Source organism: Apodemus sylvaticus, chromosome 2 (genome assembly GCF_947179515.1).
Source record: "Apodemus sylvaticus chromosome 2, mApoSyl1.1, whole genome shotgun sequence".
NCBI lineage: Eukaryota > Metazoa > Chordata > Mammalia > Rodentia > Muridae > Apodemus > Apodemus sylvaticus.
The window spans coordinates 140,297,519-140,314,337 of NC_067473.1; the positions used below are offsets into that span (position 1 = coordinate 140,297,519).

Here is a 16,819-nt window from a genome sequence, read left to right on the forward strand (position 1 = left end):
GACCACTCAGCTGTCAGTAGACCCTCTCTCTCAGCCTTTCATGAGTTAACTTTTGTGGCTTTCCTGTTACACTCTACTAATAGAAACGACGTCTCTCCGCTGGATGGTCAGCCTGACATTTCCAGGTTGCTGCCTTGTTCTCAAGAGTTACCAGTTTTCACAGTTGTACATCTCTTCCCTATAAACTTCTTGCTGGGCAGCACCTGGCTTCCGCTTTCTGTGCAGCCCTAATGACCTTGCACGCCTTCCCGTTACGCATGTGCACTGCCATGGCTACCTCCTTTCTGTGGTGTGAGGACTCAGGTCCCTGTATGGCTCGGCAGTGCCTCGACCTCTGGTCTGGGTCCACAGGGCTGACCTTCGCTTCTGTGAACATTATTTTCAGGACAAATTCCAAGGAATGAGAGTACAGGGTAAAAGGCTGTGAATATTCCTTTGGGTTTTGAAATGCATTACCACTGTTGGAAAGCAAACTCTTGGGTGGCTTATTTTTTGTCTTTATTCCCATTTTTCATCTGTGGCTGAATACTGCTTGCATGCAGACATGCACATACACCTGCATGCTATAGAATGATCTTTCCGTTTTCTAAGTTACTGATAGGATCAATCAAAAAACTTAGGCTTAAGGACCCATTCCTCGGACCTGGCAGGGATGAGGGGCCGCGAAGCAGTGGGGCAGAGTAGAGGTCCGTACCCCAAACCCTTCTGCCGTGGCTGAGACCTAAGTGCCTTGTTTTTGTTTGTTTGTTTCTGCAGGCAATGTTGTGAACATCCAGACGGGCCATTGGGTTGGAAAGCAGAGTGGCTTGGGCGCTGGGCTGGATTCCTTCTATGAATACCTCTTGAAATCTTACATTCTTTTTGGAGAAAAAGAAGATCTAGAGATGTTTAATGCGGCATATCAGAGCATCCAGAACTACCTGCGAAGAGGGTGTGTGTTCCTCACATTGCTTCTTTGCATAAAGTGTGTTTAGAAATGTTCCTGCCTAATTCTCCTTTAATTAAAAAAAATTATGACGATGACGACGATGATGACGACGACGACAACGTTGTATTTTATTGTTTTGGAGAGGGGTGCTTGCCATGGCTCACGTGTGGAGGTCAGAGGGCAGCAGGCAGGAGTTGGTTCTTTCCTAGTGTGTTAGCGCAGGAATAGGATCCAGCTGTTCGGGCACAGTGACAAGTATCTTCACTCTGTAACCTTTCTTGCCAAACATCCTTTCCTTGAGTTTAAAAATGTAGGGTGGGTGGAGCGTCCCTGGAGAGGCCTGACTGCCTGGTATTCATTTGGACTCAGATCTGCAGCTGTTCTCTTGCCTCTGCTCCCCAAGTGCTAGAAGCACATCTGGCAAAGGCTTTCGCCGAGGACCCAAGCTTGGTTTCTAAACCCTGTATGTGGAGGCTCACAGCCTCCTGTAACTCCAGGTCCAGGGTATCTGACGCCTCCTCCTGCCTGTCTGGGTATCTGTATGTGCATGCTTCAGTTCATGTGTAGACACTTACAAATGTACACACACACAAATTAAACTCTTGCAAAAAAAATCATGTAAGAAAGGCTCTTGTCTTGAGCCGCCACTTAGCTTTCCTCTGTGCTTTCTTCCCTGGCGTGAGGCGCTGGAGACTAATTGTTGCTACAGCTCTTGGTCGTGTGCTCAGACAGCCCTCCTAAACTGCGAGTGTGGGTTGCTGTGGAGTTGAATGTCATTGCTGTGTAGACACTACGCTCATTTTCTCCGTGGCGTTGCAGTTTCAGCACTTTTTGCTGACATGTGCTTTGCCTTCTAAGACTTGCTATCCTCCTGCCTCACCCAGGGTGTGATAATTACAGGCATTTACTACTGTGCCCAGCTCTTTCTAGCATTACATAATACTGCACTAAATTGAGTAGAAAGCTCTCAGGGTCCTGCCTTGATGCATCTCCACACACCACCCCCTTTTTCTGTACCAGAGAAGAGACTCTAAACAGAATAAAACATGTGTCCCTGCTTGGGTCAAGGCTAGCAAGACCAATTCTGTTACATGTCAGTGTTCTGAAACCCAAATGCCAAAGTGCTTTCTGTAAGTGTAGTGATGTTTTGCTGTTCCACAAAGGATATGTTTAGAACTTGGTTCTTGTATAGACACCTACAGGCAGTCTTACCACCAAAGACTTAAGGAAGGAGTTGGGGAAAGCTAGCATTGATTTTACTTCAGTGAAACACAGGGAGGTAGACCGCCAGAGGGACAGAGGGGGCTTCCTTGTCATCTTTGCCTGTGCTCTTTGGCTCCACAGCCGGGAAGCCTGCAATGAAGGAGAAGGAGATCCACCACTCTATGTCAACGTGAACATGTTCAGTGGACAGCTCATGAACACCTGGATTGACTCTCTGCAGGCTTTCTTCCCTGGACTGCAGGTATTTTGCACGGTTCTGTTGAGCTGGGGAGACAGCTCAGTGGGTGGGTAAGAGTGTTGCTGTATGAACCTGCAGAACTGAGTTCAAATCTTCAGTACTCACCTAAAAGGACAGTAGTGGCGGCATGCCCCTGTCATTCCAGGGCTGGGGGAGTGGGGTGGGTAGAGCACAGAGATGAGAAGTTCAGTGGAGGATTAACTGTTGCTAGCCTAGCTCCACGGAGTAGAGTGGAGAGTGACAGAGCATCCTACTTCACCCACCAAGGAGAAGCATGTGTGCATATGCCAGACATGCACACACACACACACACACACAGAGAGAGAGAGAGAGAGAGAGAGAGAGAGAGAGAGAGATTGAGATTATTTGGAAAGGCCCCTCTCTTCTATTCTTAGCATTCTCTGGTTCCTTTGGATTTGGAGGTTACTAGCACATCTTGATCGTTCTGTAAAATTAGTCCCTAGATGTGGAAATCTGCTTGGGGTTTTAGATAATTTGCTTGTCCTGTCTTTCTAGGTTCTGATAGGGGATGTGGAAGACGCCATCTGCCTGCACGCCTTCTACTATGCCATATGGAAACGGTACGGGGCCCTCCCTGAGCGCTATAACTGGCAACTCCAGGCCCCTGATGTTCTCTTCTACCCTCTGAGACCAGAGTTAGTGGAGTCCACGTATCTCCTCTACCAGGTAATGGGTTCACTGAGCAATGGCTTGCTGTTACATAGTGACTCTTTCTATTTCTGCCTATTTCTGTCTTGCTAGAGGTCACTTCTTTTGATTCTGTAGAATAGAGAAAGTGTCTGCAAATATGGGCTTTATTTTTCTTATCTTTAAATGCTCAAGGGAAGATGGAATCTCTTAGTGTTTTCCAGATTTGTTTGACCAAAGAATTCTTGTGGGAGCTGGGTGTGGGTGAGGTGCAATTTTTTTCCAGTTTTCTGGTTTGCAAAAAAGTATTAACACAAAAATTCTTTCTTTTCCTTCCTTCCTTCCTTCCTTCCTTCCTTCCTTCCTTCCTTCCTTCCTTCCTTCCTTCCCTCCCTCCCTCCCTCCCTCCCTTCCTCCTTCCTTCCTTCCTTCCTTCCTCTTTCTTTTCTTTTCTTTTCTTTTCTTTTCTTTTCTTTTTAAGAGGGGTTTATTTTTATGCAATTACTGTAGTAAAAGAGATGTCTCCAAGACAGATGAAGTCTGATCACAAACCTTCCACATGCTCTACACACATATGCACAGTCACAGACTCATCAAGGTGAACAGAGGTGGCTCCAGGGAGCTGAGTAGGTGTGAGACAGGCATGCCAGTGTGCAAGGACCCTCATCCTTGTAGATTCACAGAAGCCATCCTTCCATGCTTTATATCTACTCAAAAAATTACACTGAACTACAAGTGTTCTAGGTTGAAAAAGTAGGATACATGTGTACGTGAGAACATATGCATGTGTGTGTGTGTGTGTGTGCGTGCATGTGTGTGTAACTGAAGTCTTTTCTACCTTGTCTAGCCTCTAAATAAAACCTCTGAGACTCAATTATTTATGACTAATGCCTAGGCCATAAGCTAGGGCTTGTTCCCTAAGTAGCTCATAATTTATACAACCTACTTATTCTGTTCTGTGTGTGCCACATGGCTGCCCACCCTCCGCAGTTCCTATGTCTGTCTACTCAGACTCTGAGTAGAGAATCTTCCTCCCTTCCTCCCCCTCCCTTCCTTTCTCTGTCTCTCTGTCTCCCCCCCTCCCTGTCTGTCTCTGTCTCTCTCTGTCTCTGTCTCTCTCTCTCTCCCCCTCCCTTTCTGTCTCTCTGTCTCTCTGTCTCTCTCTCTCTCTCTCTCTCTCTCTCTCTCTCTCTCTCTCTCTCTCTGTGTGTGTGTGTGTGTGTGTGTGTGTATGTGTGTGTTGGGGAAATCCAATAAAACCAATGTTAGTACTTTCATCTCTTGAGAAATCTCACAAGGTTTAGAGACTCATGAAAAAGGGGATAGGTGATGTCAGACATGGTTTCTCTGAGCCTAGAATAAAGCCAAGCTGTGTGTGCTCTGTGGACATCTTACCTGCTGCCTTGTGACTTGTCATCAGTTTATCCCTGTTGCCTATAGGTTTAACACCTATCCCTGCCCGCCATGTTGTAGCATCCAGAGGAATCTTTTATTTACAGGTTTCTCCTCTGGGTCATCCCAGGTTCTTAACCTATGGTGTCTAACATGCTACCTAACCTTGCTTTCCTCTGGCTGCTATAGGGTGGCAGTAGGCATGAATTAGAAGCTTGGGGTAGAAGCCTCATCTTCCAGAGAATTTCCTCCCCTACAATGATCAGATTGCTGGTGACAGAGGAGTAAGAACAAGGTTGGATTTTCTGGGTGGTCAGAAGAAAGTGTTCAGGTCTCTTTTAGAGTCTTGTAACCGCGCTAGGCATCAGTAGAGCCAAAGGAGGGCTCTGCCCATTGAAGAGTTCCTGACCTTGAGTATAGTAAAACACATCACAGGTGTCTGTGGGCTGAACACCTCATCAGATGAAGTGAGCGTCTGGCTCTCGCCTTTCTGTTAGCCTGGGATCTAGTTCCCTAGGGAGCCCTGCAGGCCCCACACTGTGTGTTGATGGTATTTATTTTGAGCCCTTCTTGTGTAACGTTCTCTTATGTTCTGTCTAGGCAACCAAGAATCCCTTCTACCTCCATGTAGGAATGGACATTCTGCAGAGTCTTGAGAAATACACAAAAGTCAAGTCAGTTTGCTAAATTCCTTTATTTTATTATTTGGATGTTTGTGATTGAGAGTTATTCTAGAGAAGTGTTATTTTTAAAATTTTAAATGAAAAATTTAAATTTATGTATTTTATGTAGATGAATGTTTTATCTACATGTATGTTTGTACACCATGTATGTACCTGGTGTTCTTGGAGACCAGAAAGAGGGCATTGGATTCCCTGTGACTGGATTATAGATGCTTGTGAGCTGCCATGTGAGTGCTGGGAATTGAACCCAAGTCCTCTGGAAGAGCAGATAGTGCTCTGAACCCCTAAACCATTTCTTTATCCCGCAAGTTTGCTTGTTTGTTTGTTAATATTTTAATTTATCCGTGAGTATGCGTCCATGTGAGGACTTACAGTTGGTTGTGAGCTGCCCATGGTCGGTGCTGGGAACTGAAATGAGACCCTCAGCAAGAACACTCGGTGCTCTTATGCTGAGTTATCTCTGGTCCCTTAACTAGGACTTTTTAAATGACGTTTATTTAGTGTATGTGTGCATGCACGCGTGTGGCATGCACGTGTGTATATGAGGAAAGGGGTTCGTGAGTGGGGGGCAAAGAGAATCTGCAGGAATCTTTTCTCTCCTAGGGAGTGAACTCAGATTGTCAGGTTTGATGGCAAGGGACTCCGTCATCTCTGCATCCAGGACATATTATTATTTGTATTTCAGATGTGTAGGACAGATTAGAAATATCAGTTTGAAGCTGGGCAGTGGTGGCGCATGCCTGTAATCCCAGCACTCTGGGAGGCAGAGGCAGGTGGATTTCTGAGTTCAAGGCCAGCCTGGTCTACAGAGTGAGTTCCAGGACAGCCAGGGCTACACAGAGAAACCCTGTCTCGAAAAAACCAAATCCGAAAAACAAACAAAAAAAAAAAAAAGAAAAGAAAGAAAAAGAAATGTCAGTTTGCTAGAGAAAGGGTTTACCTTTTGATATAGTAGAATTTTTCATTACTGTGGAAATTTTATTTTTATACCACTCTCCTTCCTGTAGATTTCAACAAACAGTGTTCTTTTTGGAAGTTTATTTGGAAGTAATTCATTAAAGCCCTTAAGCAGCATAGAAGATATTAAGAGTGAAATATTCTTGTGGATACACCTATAGATTACCATGATAAACACTGAAGTACCATGCTTAGAATCTTTTCAATATATTTGTTACATTTATGCATATATTGTGTGTGTGTATACACACACATACACACACACACACACACACACACATAAAAGCATACCTGTATTTTGATTTTGTATCCTGCTGTTTTATATATACCTCAGAGATATGTGACAGAAAATACTGTTTTAGGCTATGCCAATAATAATACAGTTCCACAAATACTAGGGTGAACAATTTAAGTCAGTCCTTCTAAATTTATTGCCAGTCATTTTCATGATGCTGTGTTTCACTCCACTGACCTCTTCCCAAGCTTGGAGCTATCGGAGAAGAAGCAATCCAAGAATGCTCTCAAGTAAATTTGCAAACAGTTCATGTTAAATCAAAAAGCAAACAGAAAACCCCGGAGCAGGTCTTTGACCTAGCACACTTACTTTTATGAGGTGTTGGAGAAGTAGGTTGACTCTCTTGGTAATAGAATATTCATTCGGACAGGCAGTGAGTGCAGGGAAGGAGCCTGAAGCAGGACTAACTGGACCCTTATTTTGTAGATGTGGATATGCCACGCTGCATCATGTCATAGACAAGTCTAAAGAAGACCGGATGGAAAGCTTCTTTCTCAGCGAGACTTGCAAATACTTATATCTGGTATGTGTGTTGTAAGGTTAACCAGAGGTATTTAGCGCTTCAGAGAGCAAACATTTGTGCAGTCTTGTGTACAAGAAATATTTACCAGTCCCTTGTCTCCAGTGTGCTGGACATTACACATCCCTGGTGTTACAGGTCTGGTCAGGACAAACGGATATTGCTGTCTTCCTTGATGGTTGCCAACCTCCAGGAGAAGTTGTTTGTCCTGTAAACAGAAATGAGCTCAGGGTTGGGAACTGTGGAAAATGCTAGTAAGGACGGAGAGAAAATCAGCTTTGCCAGTGTTCGACAGGTTCTGTGAAGAGGAAAGCAGTTTTGAGCTCAGAGCCTTGTGTAGGCCAAGCAGGTGTTTTACCACTGAGCTACACTTCCAATATGTGAGTGGTGTTTATTTCTCAGAGGGCCTCCTACAGCAGGGCCTCCTGGTCCTCCTGCATCTCTTCAGGCATGCCCGTATGTGTGGGGATGGGGCACTGTCCAGACCTAGCAGAGACCATGGAGTCTATAGTTGTCTTTGATTCTCCCCCTTGGGAACTATAACTTACACGAGAGCCCAGCCAGCTCACTGTGGCCCTGCGGACCACACGGCCAGACAGGCTTGAGCCATTGCCAGGGCTCTCGCAGCCTCTGCATTCTGTCGCACACATGTGTAGTTCCCGGATGCTCATGTGTGTAGGTTCTTTTCTATCATGGCTACATACAAACAACACTTTGAAGGCACAGAGGGTTGATTCAAGGGCAGCAGCAGTAATGATAGGTTGTGTCCTTTAATTCACTGGTCCTCAGGCCTGGGGTAAGCTAGGTAGCAATGACCCTAGGCCCTTGTTAAGACTTCCTTTACACTGAGTCCAAACCTTTGAAAAGAAAAGAATTGGGCTGGATAATTTAATTTTGACAAATGTCTGTACTAATTCTGTGTGAAGCCAAGTTTTGGCTAAGGTGATGAGTAAAATCGATGTCCTTCCCCTTTGGCATCCATGTGTATGATCTGGGGGTGTATGAGGTGGAGGGTGTAGTTAGTTCTAGGATTAGGTGTGAGTACTCTAGGGCGGGTTGAAATTTTGGGGGAGTCCTTACAGACTACCTGTGCTTGGATCCTGGACCTGGGGTTTCTGATTCTCCAGTTCTGGAGAAGGAGTAAGGGTTGGGGCTCATCCAGGCATGCAGATTTAAACAAAAATAGTGCAGAAATAGTAAGTTAGTTCAAAAACTACCAGTTACCAGTTGTAGGCTTGTTGTTAAAGTTGGTCCTGGGGATTGACCCCAGGGACTGTGTGTGCTCTGTAAGGACTTAGCAGAGCTATGGCCAGCCCTAGACCTCCCCTCCCCTCCTCTTCCCCTTCACCCACCCAGCCTGCCTGCCTGCTTTTGTTCCTTCGTTCCTTCCTTCTTTCCTTCCTTCCTTCCTTCCTTCCTTCCTTCCTTCCTTCCTTCCTTCCTTCCTTCCTTCCTTCCTTCCTTCCTTCCTTCCTTCCTTCCTTCCTTCCTTCCTTCCTTCCTTCCTTCCTTCCTTCCTTCCGTAGCTAGCTTAGAACTCACTATGTAGACCAGGCTCAAACTCATAAAGACCTGCCTGCCTCTGCCTCCCTAGTGCTGAGATTAATTCACATGTCACTATGCCCAGCCAACGTGTTTTCTTATTGCTTCTTTTTTTCTGTCTTTAGCTATTTGATGAAGAGAATCCAGTACACAAATCTGGAACTAGATACATGTTTACAACTGAGGGCCACATCATATCTGTGGACAAGCGTCTTCGGGAATTGCCTTGGAAGGAATTCTTCTCTGAAGATGGGGAGCGGGACCAAGAGGAAAAGTTTGTACACAGGCCTAAGTCTCAGGAGCTCAGAGTCATTAACTCCAGTTCTAATGTGAGTTGCTTTTTCTACTGCAGGTGGGAAAAGAGAAAATATTAATTGCTTTAGTAGTCAAGAGTTATGACATGAAATAATAGGTGGCACACTCAAATTTTATAATTTGACAAGAGTTCATAAAGGGAACATTTACAAAGTTCCACTAGGATGTAGAGAAATTGGGGACCAGCAGTATATCAGTCCTGGCTGCAGGGGTAGGTAGAAAGTGGTCCGGCATCCTGGAGAGGTAGTCTCGTAAGAAGTGAGGCCACCAGCAAGTCCCACTGCTTAGATCTGGATTCAGGGACATCCAGGGAGAAAACCAGCAGTACCAACACCTGATCACTCCCCATCTCTTCATTTGATGTCTCTGGAGTGAGGTTGTAATTATTTTATTTTGACACAAGATTCCACATGCTACTGTAGCACACACTGGCTTTGAGCTCTGTGTAGTGGCGACTAGCTTTGAACCCCTGTTTTCCTGCCACTAAATCCCTAGATTTACAGATGTGTGTCACCGTGCCTCATACTCTCCTTCATCTCTTACTGGCGGTCCTCATTGGCTGTTTCCACAAGAAGCCAGGGGGCAAGGAAGAGTTGCTGTAGCCAACGAGAATCCACTTGTTCCACCAGACAATGGAAGAGGGTGTCGAGAGGGTCCACAGAGAAGGGCTCAGCTAGCCTACCCACCACCCGCCAGTAGGATGGGACAGTCACTGTTTTACATTACTTTGTCCATTGTATTTTGAGGTGTCTCATGTAGTCTTCTTTGGCTTCAAATTTGCTGTGTAGTTGAGTCAGGCCATTCATTCAGAACATTGGCAGTGTCTGGAGTCGTTTTTGATAGAAATGGAGACTGGAAGTTGTTGCTGGCCCCGTAAGGGGAAAAGGCCAGGGATGATGTTGTGCCAACTGCACTCTAACACACAGACTAGCTCCCCAGAACAGAGAGGCATCTGTCTGAAATGTTGCCAGCTATGGGCTCATGTTCCCTGGGTTTTTAATTCAAATCTCACATGTCTTCTCCCTTTGGTCTTCCCAGTGCAATCGTGTTCCTGATGAGAGGAGATACTCCCTGCCCTTAAAGAGCATCTACATGCGCCAGATAGACCAGATGGTTGGCTTGATTTGACCTGCTCACCTCAATGTGGCTGACCATAAAGCAAATCCAAGCATACCAAAATCTCCCCTGAGGTGGGAGTGGTGGGGTCTGTCCATCTGTGATGCTATACAAGTTTCTGTCCAGCTCTTCCTCACCTCTGGCTGAATCTTGCACTTAGTGTTTTTTAGTGTTTCCCTTCTGTTTAATAAAATACTCTATTTTTTCTGAAGGATAAAATTAGAAACGGGAAGCTACGAGGGGAGCTTCTTGCGATATGCTGATGTTGTTAAGCACAATGGATATAGCCTCTTTGGAATATTCTTCCTGCCTTTACACACAGGACCCCAGTCTTCTTGCTCTGCCCCGACTTGCTGTGCTGAAGTATTGCTACCTCTTTGCTAGAGGATCAGGAATGTAATTCCTGTGCAAAGGTCCTGAGGTTCACTTGGCATCACTACTTACTGCAATCAAAGTATCATCCCTTTTCTCTCCTACGGGATCATGGGCTGTCTCCAAGATAGCCAGCTGCGATTTTGGATCACATGGGGGAAATTCACCTGGTTTATTTGCATCCTAAAGTAATTTATTCAGTGTTACTTGTTTTAGTGTAATGGTCTAGCTAGAAATCTGACAGGCAGCCTTTAAAGTTAAGTTGAAATCTAAGAGATTAACTAAGAGATCTTTTATACTGTATTTAGCATTTATTTTGAACATCACCTTACCTGAAGAACTCCTATGGTTCAGAACCAGGTGCCTTCTAGGGAGAGGAAAGCCCTAGGATTGTGAGCTTCCATCCCTCATGTTTTATAACTAAGGATGCACAATGCTGACTGTCTTTGGGTTAAACTTATGGTTGGTGTTGTTGTTGGGTTGTCTTTTTTTTTTGTTTGTGTGTGTGTGTGTGTGTCTGTGTGTGTGTGTGTGTATAGTGCCAATTAGCTAATCAGGGACAAAGAAATGATCAGATGACTTTCTGACATCCTTGAGCCATTTCTCTGTGTGATATGGACTTTAGATTAGTGCCTTATGGGTTTTGTTTGGGCCATGGGCTGTCACTACCACTGCTACAGACAGCTCGTTTTGTATTGCCATATGATGGGACCAATAAGGAACAGGGTGTATGTGAGGAAGATTCCTGGAAACCAGTTTGCCAGTCTTTGCCTTTTAACCTATGATTTTGGCCAGGCATAAAGGAGGACATATGCGAAAGTGCTTTTGCTGTTTACTTAGGTGAACCGGGAAGCTCTGCAAAGGGGAAGTTTGCATAGGCTGTTCTAAAAGGCAGGGCCTAGCCTGCTGGGCGGGGCTCCGTGCACTGGGATAGGTCAGGGCATCCTAGGTAAAGGGCAGACATGTATGAGAAAGCTGGTCCAACCTCACATATCTTATGTCTTCCCTCTGCACTGTTAATAGACACTTCAAATTATTTCATTCCAGTCTCCTATAGCCAGGGAAAAAAGCCTCTTCTGAATCATTGGATTTTTAGTCAAAAGGGAGAAATTATAATCTTTCTTCAATATGTGGTACTGTTTTGAAAATAAATATAATTTAGTTCCTTGACATGTTTAGAAAGGGGGTTTCAGTAGTGACTATCTTCCTTTAAACACTTACTATGCAATTGGTTTTATTTATTTGTTAAGAATATTGAATGTTTCTGTTTTTCTTTCTTTTGATTTCACAAGCATTGTTCTGTGTGTCCAGTGTCTGTGTCTCATCTACTGTATAGAAAGCTTTCTTTGAGTAGATTATCTGTTTTGCCTATTTTTGATAACTCAGTAAAAGTATTAAACATATGCGTGCACAGGCCAGTGTGTGTACCCCTTTCCCTTTGCTCCAGGCACGTTCACCTGTGACTGAATGACCCCTAGGGACAGTGAAATGCGCCCCGCAGGCTTCTCTTTACCACCTTCCCCATCCCTCTGTCTGCTTATTTTGGCAACAGCAGTGAATGTTGGCACCCAAAAGTTCTCTCATCCGGGCTCTTCACCCGTTGCTCTTGATTAAGCTTGGGTTTCTTCTTCCTCCTGTGCTCTTGGAATAGTGATCTGTGTCTGGAAGGACCACGGTGCCTTGAGTGCTACCCGTGGGCCATGGGGTGCAGGCAGACACGCAAACTCTCCTGACTTTTGGGAACTAGATTTGCGACCTGCTGAAAAGGCCGAGGGTAAGTAAGGTCATGCCTATAAATCCTATTACTGAGCTTCTAGACTGCTCAGACCAAAGCCAAACCTGTGGGGCTAGATGAAGATCACTGTCTACTGCCAGTCATACAAAGAACATTATCTGAGTCAAGTTTGAACCTGACTTGCTTGATTTCTGAATGTCAGCAACCGTGATGTATATCTTATAGTATGTTTGCTGTTGCTTCCAATCTGTGTGCTGAAATATGGGTAGAGATTTTCTAACTCACTGCTTTGTTCCAGGAATGGCTGGAATGTGAACAGATAGTTTCAGGGATGTTTGTAACCATGCTTGTGTTCCCAGGAGTAGTGTCCAGTTTGGTCAACATGTGCACAGTTGCAAACTATGTGGCAGGCTGTCTTATGTTTAGGTGTGGTGGAGCCCTGTTCTACAACCAACAGGCTTACCTTAGCTGCTCTAAATACTATGACAGGGCAACTCCATTCTCCTGGAAGAAGAGGTGACAAAGGAATGTTTGGTGGCTTTTCTGATAGCTTTGGTTGCTGTGGAAAACAGGCTTGTTTTCTAAAGCCTCCCTTGTTTCTTCCTGCTCTTCTGCTAAGAGCTAAGAGTGCACTTTTTGTAATTGGATTTCTAGTTCTGAAATCTGGGCTTTTCTTGTCTTGGACTGTGGCCTCTGCACATGACATTCAAATAGTTTTCTGTGTTTTGAAGTGTAAGCATGCGAGGGTGGTACCTGCCCTCAGGAGAATCGGAGAGCCCATGGTTTACTAGTTTCAGTAAATGCAGTTGTCTCTGTCCTGCCTTCCCTTTCCTCTCAAGAAAAATACTCCTCTTCCATCAACCACCAGCTCAGTGAATAAGTGTCCACTGCACCTCTTCACTCTGGATCCTGTAGGCTCTACATTAGACATCTTTTCCTTTGGGCTCTGGGGTCTTGTTCTCTTGACATGGAGACATAGTGCTGGTCAGAGGGTAGGGCTGGGTCACCTCAGGCACATGCACAGAGTGGCCGAGCAGGGACTTGAGAAGAAGGTGCTGATCTTTGCTTTGCTGTTCCTAGCTGTCCAGCACCTACTCTAGTGCCTCTTCCCTGCAGGGCAGGGACCCCTGTGAATTGGAGCGGGCCTTGTGGCCTTGTCTCTGCAGGGTCCAGGGTTAAGGTCCCTCTTGAATTTGGATGTGAATATCCTAAAGATAGCAAGTACCTGTGAAACTCTGCTTCACTGATTTTCTCTTTCTGAGAGGTAAACAAATGATATTTTTAAGGGTATTTTGTTTTAGTGTTCCGTAGCATCTCACAAGCTGCGTTTTTATTTATTACATACAGGAAAAGTAAATGTGTTTCTATAAAATAAAAAGTCTAGAGTTGGAAACTCTGGGAAAACTTAATGAGATGCACAAATGTTTCTCTGTGATGTGCAATACGCTTGGTAACCATAGGTAATAAATATTTCATGTTTAATCTGTAAATAAGAGCTGTATGTAAACTAAATGGGAGAGTTTTGTAAAAGGACCAAATGTTCTTTTATAAATGTACTAAGGAATATCTTGTTCTTTGAAATTTATTAGGATTTTTATGAATAATTTTTATTAAAAGATTCCTTTTTTGAGTTGTCACTGTGTTTCTCCTTTGCATGCTTGGATATATTTACTTTTTGCAAGACAAGAGAAAATCATTTGGAGAAATTATAAGCTTCGAGGACTGAAGTCTTTAGTTTTTTGTTTTGTTTTTCTCAATAGCTAAGCTGCTCTGTGAGAGTCTCTGCAGTGTCTGCCCAGCTTTATGTTTGACTTTGGATGTGACTCTCCAAAACCGTCACTTCCTTCCTCTGTGGACCGTCCCCTCTCGGGTGGCCCATTGCTGGCCTCGTATGTCCCCTGCCAGTGGCTCAGCCTCAGTGTCGGTTACCTGTGCTCTGGAGCTGCTTCTCTGCTGTCCTCAGCAGGCACCTCACATCTCCTCTCGCTGGTGAAGATGGAGTAGTGGCGCCTAGCAGTAAGGGCACGCGCACACCTGTGATCCTTATGCTCCAGAGGCTTGAGGAATTTTTTGAAGCTAGCCTGAGCTACATAGTGAGAGTTTTGTTTTTAATTAAAAACAAGCCAGGCCAGGCAGTCGTGGCACGTACCTTTGATCCAAGCACTCAGGAGGCACAGGCAGGTAGGTCCCTAGGAGTTTGAGGCCAGCCTGGTCTACAGATTGAGTTCCAGTATAGCCAAAGCTACACAGAGAACCCCTGTCTCAGAAAACCTAAAACAAATACAAGTGGTGCCACCTTGCTGGTGAAGTAGGGACACTGTCCTCGGAGACCTTGAAGAGGTGATGGTCTGCCCTCCCCTGCACTGCTCTCTTAGCTCCTTGTGGTAAACTTATTAGTGGCATTTCAGCGACCCAGCTTTGGGCCATAGGCAACTGTGAAATAGCTGAGACTGAGCAGTGTGGTAGGCTTAGGAGAGGGCCCTAAGATAGGAAGCTCTGACTTCTGTGAAGGAGTGCTGACTTCCTGGAGAGCCACTCAGCAGTGAAGAGCTCTTTGGCTTTCAGGTGACTCACCACTTCTGCACCCTCAGCTCTAGGGGATCTGACGCTTTCTTCTGACTTCCCTCAGCATCTACACTGGTGTGCACATGAACATATACATGCACCAACTTGCTCATGTGCACACAAAGGAAAGTAAATTCTTTTTTTCAAATGCTCTACTGTTTTAAGGTGTGACCGTGGCTTTGTAACCACCCACAAAACCACATTGTTCCAAGTTCAGAGACAACAGAAAAGAACCCAGGAATTTTGTCTCTGGTGTCTATCCCGTTTTCCCTTCTTTGCCTTAATAATTAAGAGCATATGTCTTTGGCTGGATAGTATTGAGTGCTCTGGAGCAGACCTTCATGTAGACACAGAGCAGCAGCGTTGAGAGCCAGGGACTGTGTCTCTACATTGTGTGAGGTAAGTTAGGATTATTTTAAATTACAGGTGCCTGTGTGCATCTGTACATGTGAGCACAGGTACCTGTGGGGTCCAGAGGCTGTGGACTGCCCTTGGAGCTGGAGTTGCAGGCAGTTGTGAGCAGCCCAATGTGGGTGCTTCAGTTATTACTGCCCAGGCTGGTCTTGAACTGGATCAGTTGATCTTACCTCCCTTTTCCTGGGACTAAAAAAAGCCAAGCACCACCATGCCTGCTTGCTTGTGCATTATTATTATTATTATTATTATTATTATTATTTACAATTTCTAAGAGTTTTAAAAACCAGACTTTTCATTGTCCATTAGTCCCTTCACCTTCCTACTAAACTCTTCCTCCCAAGCCCCCGTCTTACTTCGGTGTATGTGTGTCACTGAATTTACATATGTTTGCTTTCATGAGTATGATGTGTGTGTCTGTGTGTGACAGAGAGAAAGACAGAGACAGAGAGAAATGTGCACACATGCATGTCAGTCCTTCTGGGATTAAGCCCAGGGCTTTAAGAAGTATTCTGTCACTGAGCTATCACACTATCTTTGTATTTTTGAGATCCTCAAGGTGGCAGGTGCGTACCATCATAGCTGACTTTAAACAGGGAGTGTAGGACGGGTAGGGTATATATGTAGGCTAGTCTCAGAAAGGCCTGACTGGAAATTTTGTCCCTTCTGAGTATGTGGCTTGAAGCTAGCTGTTCCCTTCATGTAGTTTCTTGTTCATCTCAGGAGGGCAAGGTGAATTTCAGTGCCATTTTGTCAGAACGTGCTAATGGCAGCATCTAAAATCGTTACCTTGTTCTTTCTGCCACGTGGTCAGAGAAGTGTACTACCTTCTTAGAATATGACGCCTGAGTGGTGACAGGTGGTTACTGTGCCCTCGTGCCACCAGTCTTTGTGGGACCCACACCCAGACCTCAGGGACTGGCGTAAGTTCTAGTTCTCCCCTGAATGCACTGGGGAATTGGTCTTTCCTGGAATCAACACTTGGATCAGTTTGGACAAATGACCTCAAGTTCTTTTGGGAACCATGGTTAATTGTCTGTCTCTATAGTCTGAGGCTGGAGGGAAGTGAGATGAATATCCCTAGAGAACACAGTTAGCAGGTCTCATCAGGGATGCTTTCCCGGAGGGTTGGGAGAAGGAGGTTGGGTTGGGCTTTTGGACTTTAGGAACTTGAGAGTGCTAGTTTTTAGAGCCCTTGATGCCTCAGGAAATAAAGACCTTTCACCTCAACTTGGAGTATTCTGTGTGACTTTGTGGGCATGTGAAGAGGTTACTTTGGGGAGGGGGTTGGCACTGGCTCAGTACACAGAAAAGCCTGCCTTGAAGAGATTGGTTTTCCTCAAACACCAACCACCTTTGCAAGTTGGACTTTCTTTGGGATGTTTTGAAACTCATCCCTGGGAACTGGTCTGTCTGTGGTGAGTAGTCAGGTTTATTTTATTTTTATTTTTTTATGGATTCTTTGTGGATTTTATATCATGCATCCCAATCCCATTTATCTTCCTGTCCCTTTGCATCTGCCCTCTGCCCTTGCAATCTCTCCCCTAAAAGAAAAGAAAAAAGAAAAAAAAATCTTGTCATAAAAGTTGTAGTGTTGTACTGTGTCACATAGTATACTCTTCTGTCCACACAACTTTATTTGCAAATGTTTGTTGCAATGAGTCACTGCTCTGTTTCAAGGCCTCTGCCTTCTGCTACACTATCTATACTAGATCCTTATGGGGACTTCTCTCGGATAGTCTGTGCCATGGAAGTGCAGCATTGGATGTGCAGGATCAGCCCTTTCATGGACTCTAGCAGTTCATAGATGGGGTAGATAGATGTTGCCATGGGTCAATTTGAAGCTCTAGCTCCGGGCATGGGAAGTAGCTGAGT

The 16,819-nt window shown here is 44.9% G+C and overlaps 1 protein-coding gene across 1 annotated transcript in view; it reads left to right on the top strand.

Moving 5' to 3' along the window:
- The window catches only part of Edem1 (ER degradation enhancing alpha-mannosidase like protein 1), a 38,099-nt gene extending 24,497 nt beyond the window's left edge, over positions 1-13,602 (top strand). The window contains exons 6-12 of the mRNA XM_052174472.1: positions 757-931; positions 2,273-2,393; positions 2,907-3,077; positions 5,031-5,104; positions 6,792-6,888; positions 8,553-8,756; positions 9,781-13,602. Coding sequence (XP_052030432.1) covers positions 757-931; positions 2,273-2,393; positions 2,907-3,077; positions 5,031-5,104; positions 6,792-6,888; positions 8,553-8,756; positions 9,781-9,870 — 932 coding nt within the window. The 3' untranslated portion in view covers positions 9,871-13,602. The remainder of the gene's footprint in view (positions 1-756; positions 932-2,272; positions 2,394-2,906; positions 3,078-5,030; positions 5,105-6,791; positions 6,889-8,552; positions 8,757-9,780) is intronic.
- Positions 13,603-16,819: the final 3,217 nt, after the last annotated feature.